This window comes from Callospermophilus lateralis, chromosome 5 (genome assembly GCF_048772815.1).
Source record: "Callospermophilus lateralis isolate mCalLat2 chromosome 5, mCalLat2.hap1, whole genome shotgun sequence".
Classification (NCBI taxonomy): Eukaryota; Metazoa; Chordata; class Mammalia; order Rodentia; family Sciuridae; genus Callospermophilus; species Callospermophilus lateralis.
Genome location: NC_135309.1, coordinates 144208166 through 144226678, shown reverse-complemented (window position 1 = coordinate 144226678; position 18513 = coordinate 144208166). Strand labels below are relative to the sequence as shown.

At 38.6% G+C, this 18513-nt stretch overlaps 1 protein-coding gene across 3 annotated transcripts in view; it reads left to right on the top strand.

Moving 5' to 3' along the window:
* Adamts12 (ADAM metallopeptidase with thrombospondin type 1 motif 12) overlaps window positions 1-18513 on the top strand; it is a 306637-nt gene that overhangs the window by 284033 nt on the left and 4091 nt on the right. For all 3 annotated transcript variants that reach the window (XM_076857360.2, XM_076857358.2, XM_076857359.2), the window contains one exon: window positions 3502-3652. In XM_076857360.2, the coding sequence (XP_076713475.2) occupies window positions 3502-3652 (151 nt within the window). The remainder of the gene's footprint in view (window positions 1-3501; window positions 3653-18513) is intronic.

Genomic DNA, 18513 nt, shown 5'->3' with positions numbered 1-18513 from the left:
CTGTCAGTATTTTAAACCATTTTGATCACACATACCCTAGATCACATGCCAACTCCCAGGCTACCAATCTAGGGCAACTCTACACATCCAGAATATCCTATTAGCCATAAGGCAGTCACAATTTTCTGTGTTTACCTTAACTCTGTAGTTTCCAAGGAAACCATACTTCAAGGTCAATTTTCCCCCAAGTAGATTGAACCAGATCTAATGTCAACCTTTATTCCCAGTAATATTCCACCAAGTTAATGTAACTTACTTAGCCATTGCCCCTTTGTTAGCATGACTAAGGGCACTTAATAAATAGTCATCTACTTAATATTCACTTCTACCAGCAAGGTGGTGAGGGAGAGCATAGTCAAGCCATAAGTCATAAGTTTCAAAATTTAGTTATGAGCAAAAGTAAAAATGTTAATTGGAAATATTAGGAAAATACTCTGAGGCAATCTCTCAAGCAAATAAAAAGAAAAACAAAAGGAAATTAAGATAAAAGATGAGAACTTGAGATTATTAGGACAGCAGATATAACATCAAAACAAAAGGATTTTAGAAAAGGAGAATGAAAAAGTAGTTAGAACATTATCAAAGAATTAACACAAGAATTTTTTTCCAAATCTTTTAAGGCATGAGTCTCCACAAAAGAGTTACAGCTACTATCATTAAAAGGAAACAAGTTTGTGCAGAGGAGTAAGGTCTGTTTCTCTATAAGTAGAACCAAAAAACAAATCTTGTTTTACATGAAGGTTACAAGGATTGAACTCAAGAAGACCTCCCATGTGCAATAAAACATGGCCTGCCATATATTAATTAGTTCAAGGAAGGCATTTAATAAATATGTTTGCATTCATTACAAAATATCAAATGGTTTTTCTTCTTCATATTTTTCCATTTGATCTGTGTTGATTGAGTGGCAGCAATAACAGAATTCAGACTTCATATATCTCTTTTACAGCTTCTCACAGAGCAAGTATTTGTTGAACTTTGAGGATCAGCTTTTCCAAACAAGCCAGTTTAATCTGAAGATAACCTTCATGGTCTTTTGGACAGAGCATCTTGGATTGAATGAGGCCAATGTAGAGTACAGTATAATCAGTAGCCTTTGATATGAGAGGATTGAGTTTAGCCCCATCTTTATTTGGAGTGCTCAGTTCTGCACAAAGATTCCTGGTTTTACTGAATCCAGAGAAGCAGATTGTAACACTAAGAAATGTATACTTTCCTTTTAAAACCCCAAACAATATTACCACAATCAACAAAACCCGTATCAGCAACCATGCTTCCTGCTTAATCTCCCAACTAAATACAAAAAAAAAAAAATCATGCATCTTAATCACAAGCTATTTTAGTTGGTTAATAAATACACAGTGATTGCCTCTGTTTATTTTTGTGCTTGGCTAATAATTAGCTCTTTTAGCCTAATTTGCTCTGTCAAAGTGGCTTCAGCACCCAGGACTAGTAAGGCTTCAGCACCCAGGACTAGTCCAGTTTTGTCCCTTTCTTAGAAGCAGAGGACAGGAAAAGAAGTCATTTGGTCTTGATGTAATGGATGTATTTTACGGAGGAAGAAAGAGATGGAATGAATTCCCCAATCTCCTGAATCCTAGTGCAGGACTCTTCATTATACTCTGGCTTGATTACTTTCCATCATTGTTCTTTCTGTCCTCTGTTGCAGACTTCCATTGATTCAGGATCAGTTGAGTAGTTACTTCTTTCTTATTCTTTGCTTCTTGCCCACATCCATGGAAAAATTGAGATGAATTCACTGAATAAAATTGCCTTCAGATTTAATCACAGAAAACTGACTTTATAATGCAAACGTGAAGTTCCATGCAGATCACCATGCTCTAAGCTATATAGAGAACAAAATAAATAAAACAGTAGGTGTTTTTTTAAATGCCACCTTTCTCCTTTTATCCTTTGGGAGGTCTTTATGAGAAATGAGGTTTTGATAGCATTATTCTGAGTTGATCAGTTGTGTCCCAGCATGAGAATTCTCTCATCTAATGAGTTGGGTCTTCTATAATATTTCAAATGCCAAATGATTTTTTTTTAATTTAGTGGTACAGGTGTAGAATGTAACATTATTCTATCTTAAAAAGAAAATTCTGGTACATGTCACAACAAGGACAAAACTCAAAGACATTATGATACTTGAAATGAGTCAGTCACAAATGGAAAAATACCATATGATTCCCCTTTTATAAAGTACCTGTAATTGTCAAATTTAGAGAGATAAAAAAGATAGAATGGTGGTTTCCAGGAGCTGGGGGTGGAGATGAGAATGGTGGGTCCTTGGTGTATGGTACAGAGTTTTGGTTTGGTAAGATGAAAAGCTTCTAGATATGGATGGTGAAAAATGTGAGAGCACAACGTGAACATCCTTAAGACTACTGAACTGCATACTTAAAAATAGTTAAGATAGTAAATTATATGTTTTATACCACAAAAAAATATGTTACATAGCAGAAAAAGAGTTTAGAAAAGTGCACATTCGATAAATTCAGAAACATTTTCTTACATCCCCAGGAATCACCTAATAGAAATTGCTTCCACAAGTTAGAGAATCTCCCTCCTGCTGCAGATGGCCAATCATGACATTGCAGCAGAACCTTATGTGTGAGAGTGGCTTGAGACCACACGTGGTCCATCTTGGACCCAATCTCAAAGCCCCCTTGGCCCCCAGCTTCCTTCCCAATCTCTATATACAATCCCATTCCTACCTCCATTTGAAACTTTTTTTCCTGCATTCCACCATGGTCTTCCTTTCCCACATATCCCACATATCTCTACTCTCAGGGAAAGTGAAAAGCCCCAGGACCCAGATAACAAAGTTTTCTTCTATTTTGTTTGCAATTTCACCTTTCTCCGTGTGTTTCACTCCATACATTCATGAAGTCAATATGAATGTTTGGGTTGTGAGTTTTCAATAGAACTAAGGGCATAAACTCTATAAGCATGCCAACCCTATAAGCATGCCATCTTTCATTCCAACATGTCTCTAAGTATATACTTAATGGCACTCACATTTTTTGTCATATATTTTTCTCTACTTCTCTTACTTGGCAAGGAATGTGGGTACAAACTACACTAACATTTGCATAGTTCACTCTCAGATGGAATCCTTTGCCAAATCTCAATTCCAGATTCCCAAGACAGTGACCAATTGGCCAATCATGTGTGGCTGGGTAGGCAGGGATCCATGGTATTATCATGGGTAGTCATGTGGTAGGAGTAATGGACCATTCTCAAATGTGGGAAAGAAGTACATGTTCTTCAGAGAATCAGCAGTAAACTAAACCAAATTCTACCCCCAACAGCCTATAACATAGGATACTTCCCTACATCACATTTCCAAATTATTAGTGTCTTTATTCTATAGCTCCTTCAAAAAAATGTGTAGTAATTGAGATGTTTCAATACTTGACTATGGTGGGGTTAGAGGTGCTCTGCTAGTGTTCCCTTGGTTGGTCCTGGTCCAACTCTCTGTGTGTCCCTCTCTTTCAGTGCACAGCTTCCTGTGGAGGTGGCTTTCAGAAGAGAACTGTCCTTTGTGTCCCATCAGAAAACAATACAGCTGAAGGCGAAGATGGATGCCTATGTGATCATGAACCCAGACCCCCAGAATTTAAAAAATGCAACCAACAAGCCTGTGCTGGTGAGTGAATGGGTTTGTTGGGCTGGGATGTTGGGAGAGAACTTTGCATAAGTTACCCTGCATGATTCCACTGTGTATAGTTTTATGTCTCCTTTGCTGAACATAGAATTTTAGTGCTGAAGAGGTTAGCCAGCAACTCTGGGAGCAAGCTGTCTGATTTGGTGAGGTTTGACTCTAATTCCTTGAGGGATTGTCTCATCCATTTTCTTATCTTAGATCATGTTTATACTGATGTCATCCCATACAAATGGGAATTACTTCTCTTTTTTCAAAAATGTCTGAGAAGTGTTCCAGCCTTTCTCAGGAACCCAGTCAAGTACAGAATGGTCTTCTCTATAAATCTAGTTCCACTGCCTTAGATCAGGTTTCCCAGAAGATGACTCTGGGGTGAATAGATGGATGTATGCAAGGGATTCATTAAGGAAGTGCCCCCAGGGAAGACCATTGTGGGAGTGGGAAAAGCAAGAGAGCAGAGGGAGGAGGCATAGCCAAGATGTCCTTCCATGCACCTGAAGTCCCAGCTTTAGCCTGGTCTGCAAAGGAGCTCCAGAGTGTAATACTGATACTTCTTATACCTAAGAAGTATCTTACCCTGAACCATTGAGCTGGATTTTCACCCTTCTGTACTTGTCCACTATTGACCAAGGGATACTCCAAGGGAAGTGAGTTTGCAGGCATTTAATACTTGTTGCTGGAGAGACATAGGAGCTCCTGTAGGCTTCCAGCAGTTCTTCAAAAGAGCCAGGGAATCTGGCATTAGAGACTAAAGAGAATGAAGCTGGGAGTTGGGTATGGGGAAGGAGTGGCACATGAAAATGGACAAAAGAAATCCAAAGAGAGATTGCTGAGCAGGGAAAAAATGGCATTGTCTGCTACATTCAGTTTTCATTTTCAAAAGTATCCCAATTAGAGCTGGAACAGTTGTGTACACCTGTAATCCCAGCAGCTCTTGTAATACTGAGGAAGGATGATCGCAAGTTCAAAGCTAGCCTCAGCAACTTAGCAGGACCCTGTCTCAAAATAAAGTATAAAAATGGCTAGGACTATAGCTCAAGGGTTGAGTGCCCTTGGTATCAATACCAGGTACTCAGAAAAATAAAAAATAAAAAATATTGCAATTAGCTCAATGGTAGAGCACTTACCTAACACATGAAAGGACCTATTCAATCCCCAGAACTGCAAAAAAAAATCCAATTTGTGATATATTATATTGTCAGACCGCCCTCCAACAGAGGTTGAGGAGAATCACTAGACCAGCTTGTGAGTGTCTCCGGGCTGAGTGAGAGGGTAAGTGTCGTGACCCGGCCCTCCACCCAGCCTGGCAAAAATCACACCGAGTCGGGAGTTGAGTCAGCTGAGATGGTATAGCAACTCAGTTTATTGTGGAGAGAGAGGACTTATAGAGAGAGAGGAGAAGGAGGGGGGGACAAAGGCAGGGGCCAGTCAAAGATCAGAGAGTCCCCCAGGTTGGGGTAGCCTAGGCACCCCAGTTACAGAAACAGAGCCCCGTTACCCCAGTTACAGAAACAAGACCCCGTTAGGTATGTGTGCCCCGTTGCTGGGGAGTTATTCTTTGTGTTTGCAGAAGCCATATCTTGGGGCCATATCTTCAGGCATGTATATGGAGGCCATTTCTCAAGCTCTAACTGTCGTGTACATGGAGAATCACAAAACCAGAATCACAAGACTGGGGATTTCTTTTTCCCCAGCGATTGCAGAGGTCAGCAGAGGTCCCAACATTATATGATCACCTTAGTTACTTTATGGGAGCCTGGAGACATTAAGTAGAATGTTTTGATACATTGGTGTGGTGATATCAGGACCAGAATGCCAAGCTGGATCTTAGGTTCACTCTTCCCATGCCATACTTCCTCAGAAGTGACAAGAATCCAGCTTTGGAAAAGGACAATAGGTTTGCATCCCCTTTTCTTTGTGACCTTGTCAAGTTGTTTCACTCTCTAAGTCTCAGTATTCTTTTGAAGAGCATTACAGAGTTGTTGCAAATATTTTAAATAATATATAGGAAGTGTGCTTAAAAAGATAAATGCTTCATCATAAAACTGCTCAGTTTCCTCCCTTGGCCAAGTTATCTCTTCTCAATAGACTATACTTTCCTTATCCATAAATGAGTGGGACCAACCATGAACTCACATGTCCATTTCATTGATACCTTTGACTCCAATGAGTTGCAAGATTTCTAAACTAAATTAAGAATCTGGAGAGAATTCTCAGGCAGGGAGAAAAGATGTTGTTGATAGTAACCTATATAAGTTAAAAAATTAAGAATGCCTCATGCAGATGTAGCCCAGCAGTTGGGGTTTAGAGCATCAAGATGCATTTACTCTGCACCTAATTAAAGATGTGACTGTGACACTCCAACTAAGGTCATGTTGTTCCTGAAGAAGTACAGTACAGAGTGGTAATCTTTACCCCAAAGATCCTTAAAGATGAGAAGCTGTGAAATGTGTGCTTTTCCTCCTTCCAAATACAAAGGCATCCAACAGAGACTGCCCTTAGAGTTAATTCTGAAAATATTTTTCATTGATTTGTTTATTTCCAAATCATGCATTTATTCAACATATAATACTCCATGCCAGATGCAATGTCAAACAAGAAACAAAGTTATAAACCATTGGCAGGCAGTATGGCACAGGAGGGAAGGGGTGCATGAGAGTATTTGGAGAGGACATCAAACTTAAATTGGGAGAGCAGCAGCAATGGACACCAGAGGAACTACAGGATAAGTAGAGAGTTCAGGCAAAAAGTTCAAGAATACCAGGAAGAAGACAAGACTGTAGCAGGGTGATACCACAGGTGACACCTATGCAAACAATGTACATGGCATGAACTGGGACAAGAGAGATGCAGATAAAGAGAAGTAAGTAAGATTAAGAGTGGCTTAAAAGAAAAACTTGGCAGGACTTTGTGCCAGGGAAAGAGAAGGAAGATTAATGACCATATTTCTGACTTTGGCAGCTTGAAGATTTCAGTGAGAGAGAAAACCCAGGTATGGGTTGGAGAGTGGGGTAAGATCATGAGTTCTGGCTAGGGCCTGTTTGTTAAGGCCTGAGAATCATTTAGGTAGGAATGTCCTATGAGTGGTTTGCTCCATAGGTGTGAAGGCCAGGAGAGAAATCTTGGTTGGAAATCTTTACCAAAATACACTGAGGCAGAAAAATGCTTTAGAAATGATTATCATGTGGAGTTTCTTTCTTACTACCTTTTGAATTTGAAGGTGTTTTTAATTGTCCTTGTGGGAAATTCCAAAAAATAAAAAAATCCCACCAAGGGCTCATTTTCAGAAGTAGTATTAATGTTTAAGCTTTCAAACTGTTCCTTCTCAAAGTGTCGTTCCTAGACGAGCTGAATTAACATCACATCTCCTAGGAATTTTCTAGAAATGCTGAATCTCAGACCTCACCCTAGAACTGAATCAGAATCTACATTTAAACAAAGTCCCCTTGAGATTCAGGTGTCCATTGAAATCTGAGAAGTACTCTCTTGCAGACAAAAGAGCAGATTTGAGACCCTCCTCATTTTATCACCTCCCATGATACCATGTTTTAAAATGTTGAGGCTATGGAATTCCTTCCATGTTACGTTTTCTATATTATTGCAGCAGCTGTCTATTCTTGTTTGATCATGCCTGATGTTATGGTTGTTGTTTTTAATGATATGTAATTTGTCTTTAACTGTCTTATTGCTGGAAAATACAATCTTCAATAACCAAAACTGAAGTAAATATACAGATGGTTATTTTTTTGTCTTGAAATTTCATACTGATAAATGGTGGCTAACAGTTGCCTGGCAATTGATGTAAATAACAATGAATTCCACTCAATGACAATTATCAGGGCAACAAAAGTTAATTATTAGCTTCTCTTGAAAGCAGAACCATGCTTACTCATACAGAAGCAACATGAAAGACCAGTTGCCAGAAACTCTGTGAGAAGCCAACCACCCACCCTGACCCCATACTCTCTAAAATGCTTTGAAAATAAATCACTCAATGCCAATATTCTTGTGAGGCAGCTATCACAATAAACACACCCTTATATTCACCATGTAAGATCAGGAATGAATTTATATAAGACTTGGTTTTCTACAGGTCATCTCACTTCTTTTAATTACCATCTGAATTTTTAATAATTTAAGATCTAAATCAGAACCACCATTTCCATAGAAGAAATTTGAAAACCCTTTTCAAGTATCTGGGTGAAAAGAAGAAACAAAGAAAACTCATGCATATCATTCCTAGGTTTTGTTGTTATTTGATTTGTTCTTACTTTTGAATTGGTAGAAATTTAGTAGAAAAGATGAGGAAAAAATAGAAACAGTACTTAGACCCAATGTTGACGCAAATGAATATTCAAGTCTATCAATCTTCTACTGAAGGCTATTCTTCCAGATTAATAGGATACCATTGGATCCTTAGTTTCCTCCCTTGGCCAAGTTACCTCTTCTCAATAGACTGTACTTTCCTTATCCATAATTTATTCAACAAACATGACTGACCATAAGATAAAAGTTTTTGAAAGTGCTAACCTGAGGACACTACCAGCAGGACACGGGTCCAGGCCTCAAAGAGCACTAAGTGCTATGAAAACTGTATTTGTCAACAGCGTTCAAACTGCTTTTCAACTTTCTTTCATAGGCAACATATAATCCCTTCAACTTAGAGCTGATAGCAGGGAAACAGGCAAATTACTGTTCCTTTAAATTTCCAAGTATGTTTTCTGTTGAACAAGCAGAGGAAAATTGGGATCTCCTCTCCATGTTGCCTCTAATTACAAGCATTGTGTCTACTTCAGGGCTGGGATCCAGTTAGCTGATGAACACAACAAGCCTCCATTGTTTTACCATCATAAGGAAAACTGGTGTAATTAAGTCTTGTCTAAATGAGCCGTTAAACAAAGGCCTGCAACACAAACTACCAACACAGGCCACCACTGTCCTCCACTCTTCCTTCTGGTTCCCACTCTCAAACAGTAGGGTGCAAAGGCCCAGCGTATTTCTGGGGCTCTGAGGATCCTTGGAAGTCAGGCTCGTGATCTCCTGGCTCCCAAGATCAGGCAACATCACCAGACTTGGTCAAGACTCTTTCAGTCATTTAGGCGTTGATGTAATCTGATAAGGGGGCCTCCTGTGCCAAGCAAATGAAGCTGTTCTGGGCAGGGAGGACCTGTCCATCCTCCCCATCTCCAGTACAAAAGAGTCATTCTCCTGGAGGCAAAGCTTTAGAGCCACTGAGACAACATTCATATTTCAGCAGCACCATCTATCTGCACACCAGCTTTGTGATGTTGGGCCAGTTGCTAAACATCTCTGGAACACTCATTTTTAAAAGGAGAACAGATATACCTATAAGTAAATTTCTCTGAGGATCCAATGGTATAGTTTATATATGGTATAGTCTAAAGCACATTGTCTAGTACGTGGTAAATGCTTGTTAAATAGTACCTGTGTTGCTATGGTTGTTATTGTCATGAGTGAGAGGATGCATTAATTTATTTATTTTCCTAGGGTTACCCATATCAAACTACCATAAACTGAGTTGCTTAAAATAACAAAATCCATTCTATCATAGTGGTGGTGTCTAGAAGTCCAAAATCAAGCTGTTATCAGGCATGGATTTTCTCTTCTAGCTTCTGGTAAATTCCAGCATCCTTGACTTTCTTGGCTCAGGGTCAATTCAATCTATTCCTCCACTATCACAAGGTCATCTTTCTTCTCTGGTTTGTCACTTAATATGAGTTTCTCCTCTGTGTGTCTTTCTCTTATTTTCTTCTAACAAGGACAACACCACTCATGAAGGGTCCAGCCTACTCCAGAATGACCTCATCTTCATTTACATCATTACATCCACCAAGGATTTACCTCCAAATTAGTTCACACTGGCAGGTACCAATGGCCAGGACTTCAACTTTGGAGGACACTTAAACTTCAGAGGACACAGTTCAACACACAACAGGGTTAAAGACTCTGAGAGCTTCTCCTTCTTATGATAGCAGACACCTCCTCAAAAAACTGCATACTTAGCCTTCAACAGAAAAAGCTTGTGTACCACTTAGAGAAAGGTCCCAGACAGAGTGTGGTGCCATGTTTAAGCAAATGGTAGCCAAGTTGGGAGACTGAGACAAGGTAACCATGTGAGCCAGCATAGCTCAAATTATCTTGGTGGAGAGTTGGGATACTGGCTAAGCCTTCACACTTTCTGTGTCTTCCCCCTTCTTTGCAGCAACCCCAGAGTCTTCATGTAATCAAGGCAGGAACAATGTGAGGCAAACAGTTACGCCATAGTTTCCTTCTCTATCCACTATCCACAAGGGCTTTAGGAGAGGCTGGCTAAGAAATTGGGGCAGAGAAAAATTGGGATCTCTTCTCCATGTTGCCCCTAATTACAAGCATTGTATTTACTTCAGGGCTGGGATCCAGTTAGCTAATGAACACAACAAGACTCCATTGTTTTACCATCGTAAGGAAAACTGGTGTAATTAAGTCTTGTCTAAATGAGTTTCCATGCTGGGCCCTCTTTTAAAGACAGACGCCTAGGGAGGAAGCCTGTTCTTGTTCTGAACAGTACCCCAGGTGATACATGGTCCCTGCCCCATGAATGACCACTGCTCTAGTGGGAACATGGGAGATGAAGAGCTCAAAGGAATATTTCACAGTAGGAATGCCTGGTCAAACTGTACCCTAGCTGGGCGTAGTGGCACACACCTACAATCCCAGCAGCTCTGGAGGCTGAGGCAAGAGAATTTCGAGTTCAAAGCCAACCTCAGCAAAAGTGAGGAGCTAAGTAACTCAGTGAGACCCTGTTTCTAAATAAAATACAAAATAGGGCTGGGGATGTGTCCCCCTGAGTTCAATCCCTGGTACCAAAAAAAACAAACAAACAAAACTATACTTTCTCTGAAACTTCAGAGCATGTAAGAAAATTTTCTTTGGAATTTTAGGAGATGCTTATTTTTTAAAAAAAATATAATAGGCTTAAATAAGAGGATTGAAGAAGAAAAGAATCAACAACAAAGACTAAGGTTTGAGGTTTGGGGTTCTAGAATTACTATATGCTACCTATTTCTAAATACACTTAAAACTTGCATGCAAAATGGGATTGTGGCTGCTAACAGATGAATTAATTTCTTCACAAAAAAAAAAAAAAAAACAGTCAATGGTGAGTTCTAAGGTGGTCAAAAGCATATTTATTCTCTTGATCTAAAGGTGAAAAAATATAGAGGCAAAAATCACAGGTTTGGAGTCCTGAAGAGATCACTTCAATTTCTACTTTACTGACACTTTGGTATACAAAGGACAGTGGCCTGTGCCTTTGTGGAAATTCTTTCCTTCAGGGTTGTTAAAATCTTTTTCTCTGAAAAGAAAAAAGAAATTCAACCAGAGTTTCAAGAGGCACTTAAGTGGTGTTTGAAGCAATTTCGCTTTCTGTAAGGAAAAAGCTGTGATTTGGGCATTATGGAATTCCTTCTAGACCAGTAGAATGTGGGCCAGTGCATTGGGAATAGCTCTTGAAGAACTTGTGCCTGAGCAGTCCCTGAGCAACACACTCAAACTCCTTGATTCTTATATGAAGAAAGCAAGGCCAAGAAAATGAAGGGATATACTGGCCCAGAGCTAGTTAAAGAATAAGAACAGGAAACTTGAGTGACTAATTGCATAGTAACTATGGGAAGTACTTGTGCATGCCTCATGCCTTCATCCACATTACACAGTTCAGGAGGGGAAAATCCACAATTTATATGTCTGCATGCTTCACTCTACTGAGCCATGCTAGGATATTGGCTGACTGGTTGATGACTTGCCACTGTGAATAGCATGCTTGATAAAAGCATGAACTGTAGAGTCAAAACAGCTATGTTCCGATCTGGCCACAACAACATATCAGCTGGATAACACTATACAAGTTCTTAGCTACTCTAGACCTTATTTTTCTTATTTTTTAAGTGGAAAGAAGATTTATCTGCTAAAACTGCTGTGAGGATTCCATAAAGGGATGAATGTAAAATGCTGCATTCAACTATTGCCATAGCAACACCACAGAACAAGATGCTCCTTTACTCCAGGGTTCAAAACTGAAGTCGAGGCTGTGTATGGTGGCACATACTTGTCATCCCGGCTACTCAGGAGGATGAGGGAAGAGGATCACAAGTGTGAGGGCAGCCTGAACAAATTGATAAAAGAGATTGGGTCTAGGTCTGTTCCATGTGTGTCTCATCTCCTTTGTTCTGGTGGTCCCACAAGCTAGATTCCTTATGATGATGGTTGAAGCTCCTTAGGATAAGCCCATCCTCCTGCTCATTCCAAGGCCCTACAGAGATCATGGATGCTAACATCCCATTGTCCAAAGTCAGTCATAGAGCTGAACCTACAGTCAAGTAGTAGGGAACTATTCTTCACCCAGCAGGTAACCATTGTATGGAGGAAATACATAATGTTACTATACAAGAATGATGAATTATGATTGATTCGTCAGTTTAACACAAACACTGACACACAATAAAGGTACAAGGAGGAGCTTCAAGATATCAGATTAGAGGAAGTCTGCATTTTTGTTGCTCTGTGGCTCAGGTTTCAAGCAGCAGAAATACTGCTTCTCAGCGAGGTGGGTGAAAAAGAAAATTCACTGAAATCCAACACTGGACAGTCAGAGACTCTTAGAAATACAGAAATTCTGGTACACTGAACAAAAGATAAGAAGGAGTACATTGGAGGGCTGGGGATGTGGTTCAAGGGGTAGGATGCTTGCCTGGCATGCACGGGACACGGGGCACTGGGTTCGATCCTCAGCACCACATAAAACTAAAATAAAGGTGTTGTGTCCACCAAAAACTAAAAAATAAATATTAAAAAATTCTCTCCCCCTCTCTCTCTCTCTCTCTCTCTCTCTCTCTCTCTCTCTCTCTCGAGCCAATCCAGTAGTTAGTGGCAGCAGCAGCAGCATGGGTTCACAGCAAAGGGGAGGGATAGAACAGAGAGAACAACAAACAAATTTGGCACAGAAAACCCTGTATAACAGAACATCAGCCTGAGCTTAGCTGAACCAAAGGCTGCATGAGCTGATATTTCAAAAGTACTCTCTCTACTGGCAAGTGGAAAGCTGAACAGGGGAGCCACCTTGAGGAGGCCACAACAGCTTGCTGCTGTGGGGGCCCCTGAGATCATAGCAGATACTGCCATACTGTCCCAGCAAGAATACACTGTGAGTACTCTTTATAGCCTAGAATGGATCTAGCTGTGAGTGAAACAGGCACAGAGAAGATTGTACCCAAGGGAATTGAAGTCAGACATGTGAGGGTGAGTGCAACTCAGGAGGTGACCAGCTGGAGAGGGTTGGGATACTGAACAGGTGGGCATGATTACACTTGATGACTGAGCCTTGGAAGGCCGTGTGTAAAACCTGTGGAGGGCTGACTCCCCTAAACTACTAGTAAGAATTCTTGGGAGGCCTATGAGATCCAGGCACACAGCACAGGTCAGAATCTGTCCAGCCCCATGGGTGAGTTAGTCTAATTTCTCCAGGGCAGATACCATCCAATAAAGTCCCACAGGCCTGATGAGAGCTAAGCCACAGCTACCAGAACTTACCATTTAGAACTCTGCAGCAACCTCACCCTGGCAGTGCATGGATCTGTTCTGTCTGACAAAACTCCAATGGACAGTATTTCCCATTCCATTCTTTCTTATGCTGATGAGAAGAGAAGCTGAGAGCTATTTCAGCCAGCTAAACTTCCAGCCCACTCCAGTAGAGGAAGGGTTTAACAATCTCCTTTTGGGTTTTGTTTCTCTTGTTTCACTTTCTTACCTTTCCTCTCTGTAATATCCATTTTCTCTTATTCTCTATTTTTTTATTTACATTTTTTCTCCTTCATTGTAGCCATCATCTGCTACATCTCTTCTGCTTTCTCTCTGTTCACATTTTGAGTAGTCTAAATTTTCTTTTACCTGTCACAATTTATTTTTGCTTATCATCTTTTAGAATTATTTGGTTTATGTAATTCCTGCTCCCACAATTAATGTTGTTGTGGTTATTAATACAGTGAAAGGTATAGTCAACATCTGCTGTTTACTTTAATGTTTAATCTAGCTCATGGTTACTGATTTTGCATGATTTTCAACAATTGCAGACCCACCATTCCTGTTTATGTGTTAATTAGTGTTGTGGATGTCATAGTAGACACTGAGTATTTATTTGAATGCTGTCTGTTGTTCACTGCTATTATTGCTTTGGTTTGTTTCTGCCTTTTCTATGAGGTTCTGAGAATGTTCTAGGACACTGTGAGTTCATAAAGTAGAGACTCTGCTAGTGAGTTACAACCAAAATCTAGCCAAGAGACAGCACATCTTGCTCCACACACAAACTATGCTCAAACTTCAGTGATATGAAGAATAGGGGAGAAAAACTCCAAACCACATGACTAAGTCCCACTCATAGACATCCACCCCTAAACAAAAACAGAATTAATGCAAAAACTGTGGACACCCCACCTATGAAAGGTCTCAATCTATGTTGTTCCCATACCCTTTAAAAACATATAGAGTAATTAAACAAAGAAGAGCAATCCTAGAGGTTGTATTCCACATGGCCTATTATATACAATACAAATTCTGGATCAACAAGGACCCCCACTCTTTTGAGACCTACAGGGAAAATTGGATCTTCAAGCTCTGACATAATATACATTGTATCAAAATCCATTAATCTTCACCAAAGAACTGTCAGGGATATTATACCACAAAACCAAATTGGAAATACATTGAAAATTTCACAACAACTTAATATCCCCAAAACACTTTGTCAAGAGAAGGCTGTGCCCTAAAAATGCCCATACATAAGAATGGAAGAGAAATCTATCACAACAGATGCACAAAAACCAACACAGGAATACAAGAAATATGAAAAACAAGGTAACATGACATTTCCTAAGATTCATAATTCATTAAAAACTGACCCCAAAGATATTGAAGTCAATAAAATACCAGAGAAAGGTTTCAAAAGAATTATTATAAAAATGATCAATGAATTCCAAAAGAACACACACAAAAAATTGAATTTGTAAAGGAAATCATATAAGACATGAATGAGAAATTTAGTAAGGAAGAATTTATAACTGCTAAGCCAGCAATATGGAAAATACTTTACACATTCACACAGAAAAAATCAAAAACAACTCCAGAGCTCACAAATAGGCAAATCACATTGGAAGAATAGATAAGCAAATGAGAAACAGAACCAAATTAAACAGCAGAAATAAATCAAAATGACAGTAATTAATAATTATCTCTCTGTGATAGCACTAAATGTAATTGGTCAACTCTCCAATTAAAAGACAGGCTAGCAGAATGGATTAAAAAATAAGATGCAACTATATGCTATTTGCAAGAAGCTCAGCTTATAGACAAGGACAACCACAGTCACAGACTGAAATTGAAAGGATAGAAATTGACATATAATTCAAGTGAAGCCCCCAAACAAGCAGAGGTAGCTACTCTCATATCCAACACAGCAGATTTCAAGCCAAAATTAATCAGAAAAGACAATGAAGGTCACTTCTTACAGGTAAAGGGAGCAATCCAAAAGAAGATATAATGATAGTATATATTTATGGCCCCAATATTGGTGCATCTAATTACATAAAACAGACACTACTTGACTTAAAGACTCAGATAAGTCCCATCACAATAATATTAGTCATTTCAACACACCTCTCTGAACAATAAATTGGTCATCTAGACATAAACTCAGCAAAGCATCTTCTGACCTAACGCATATTATAAATCAAATGGATTTAACAGGCATCTATTGAATATTTTATCCAGCAATATCTGGGTTCACTTTTTTCTCAGCTACTCATGAAATCTTTTCTAAAATAGACTATATTTTAGGCCATAAAGCAACTCTTAGCAAATAAAAAAAATCTGTATAATTCTTTCATTTTACATGAATGTGTTGGAATAAAATTAGAAATCAACACTAAAAGCAAACCCACAGTAACTAAATAAACCCATGGAGATTGAACAAGACACTTTGGAATGATAAACAGATGATAGAAGAAATCAGGGGAGAAATTTTTAGAATTCTTAGAATCAAAAGAGAATACAGATGCAATATCAAAAAACCTTTCCAATACTATAAAGGCAGTTCTAAGAGGAAAGTTTATAGCTATTAGTGCCTACATTAGAAAATCAGAAAGATCACAATAAAGAACACAATGATGCATTCTCAAGGCCCTAGAATAATTTAATTTAATAATTAATATTAATTTAATAATTTAATTCCAAAACCTGTAAAAGGAATAATTAAATAATTAAAATCAGAGCCAAGAGCCAGGTACCCTGGTGCACACCTGTAATCCCAGCAGCTCAGGAGGCTGAGGCAGGAGAATTGCAAATTTGAGGCCAACCTCAGCAATTTAGCAAGACCATAAGCAACTTAGTGAGACCCTGTCTCAAAAATAAAAATTAAAAAGGGCTGGGGGTATAGCTCAATGGTAAAGCACCCCAGGGTTCAATCCCCAGTACCAAATAAGTTAATTAATTAAACAAAATCAGAGATGAAATTAATTAGAGAATAATAATTTTAAAAATTCAAAGGATCAATGAAACAAAGAGGTGGTGCTTTGAAAAGATAAGCAAGATAGATAAACCCTTAGCCAAACTGCTAAAATAAAACAGAGAAAGCCCAAATTAATAAAATCAGAGATTAAAAAAAAGGAAAAATCGCCACAGACAAGCATATGATGAAGAAAGAACAGATTTGTTAACAACAACAAAAAAGGGTACTGAGAATAGGGATTATTGATTATCAGTATGTAGAAGAAAGAGTCTAGATCCCTATCTCTCACCCTGCATGAAAATCAACTCAAAATGTCTCAAAGACCTAGGAATTAGATGAAAAACTTTGCAACTCCTCAAAGAAAACATAGGGTCAACACTCCAACATACAGGCACAGGCAATGGCTTCCTCAATAAGACTCCTAAAGCTCAGGAAATAATACCAAGAATTAACAAGTCAGATGACATTGAATTTAAAAACTGCACAACAAAAGAAATGATTAAGAATGTGAAGAGAGACCCTAGAAAATGGAAGAAAATCTCTACTATCTACTTTTCTGACAGAATATTAATATCCAGAATATATAAAAAACTTACCACTAAAGCCCCAAATAACCCAATTAATAATTGGACAAACTAAACAGACAATTCTCAAAAGAAGAAATAACAAATAGCCAACAAATTTATGAAAAATGTTCAACATCTTTAGCAATTAAGGAACTGCAAATCAAAATTACACTGAGATTCCATCTCATTCTAGTCAAAATGGCAGTCATCAAGAATACAAACAATAATAAATGCTGCAATAAACATTGATGTGGCTGTGTCCCTGGAGTATGCTGTTTTTAAATCCTTTGGGTATAGACTGAAGACTGATAGCTGAGTCAAAAGGTGGTTCCATTCCAAGTTTTCCAAGGAATCTCCATTGCTGATTTCCAGTCCCACCAGCAGTGTATGAATGTGCCTTTTTCCCCACATCCTCGCCAACACTTATTGTTGTTTGTATTCTTAATAGCTGCCATTCTGACTGGAGTGAGATGAAATCTTATTAGAGTAGTTTTGATTTGCATTTCTCTAATTGCTAGAGATGTTGAACATTTTTTTCATATATTTGTTGATTGATTATATATCCTCCTATGAGAAGTGTCTGTTCAGTTGACACTTGGCTCATTTATTGATTGGTTTTTTTTTTTTTTTGGTTTTTTGTTTGTTTGTTTGTTTGTTGTTGTTGTTTTTTTTGTTTTTTGTTTTTTTGGTGTTTAGCTTTTTGAGTTCTTTATATACCCTAAAGATTAGTGCTCTATCTATGATGTGCAAGTGGTAAAAATTTGCTCCCAAGCTGCACAATTCACAATATCTAAACTCTGGAACCAACCTAGATGCCCTTTAGTAGATAAATGGATAAAGAAAATATGGTATATATACACAATGGAATATTACTCAGCAAAAAGAGAATAAAATCATGGGATTTACAGGTAAATGGATGGAGTTGGAGAACATAATGCTAAGTGAAGTTAGCCAATCTCAAATTACCAAATGCAGAATGTTTTCTCTGATATAAGGAGCTGATTCATAGTTGGGTTGGGAGGAGGAGCATGGGAGAATTAGACAAATTCTAGATAGAGTAAAGGAGAGGGAAGGAAACGGAGGGGACCAGGGGATAAAAAAGATGGTGGAATGAGATGAACATCATTACCCTAAGTACATGTATGAATACATGAATGGTGTGAATGTACTTTGTATACAACCAGAGATATGAAATTGTGTTCTATACGTGTAATATGAATTGTGATACATTCTGCTGTCAAATATAACAAATTAGAATTTAAAAAAATAAATGCTGGAGAGGATGTAGGAGAATTCTTAATTAGTACAACCACTGTGGAAATCAGTATGGAGTTACTAAAAAAATTAAGAACGGAGCAATCATTCCTGGTGACCCAGCTTTACCACTCCTCAGCATTTACTCTAAAGTCATCATGCGAGAGTGATACATGCACACCCATGTGTATAGGGGTACAATTCACAATAATCAAACTATGGAACCAGCCTAAGTGTCTGTCAATGGATGAAAAGATAAAGAAAATGTGTTATTTAAACACAGCAGAGTTTTATTCAGCCATTATTCAGTAATTTGCAAGAAAATAGATAAAGAAAGTCAAAGGTTGTATGTTTTCTCTCATAGGTGGAAGCTAGACAGGATAAGGGAAAGAAAGGTGGGAGGAATCTCATAAGAAGAAAAGAAAGATCAGTAGGTAGAGGAAAGAAACCCCCGGGGAGAGGGGAGAGGAGGA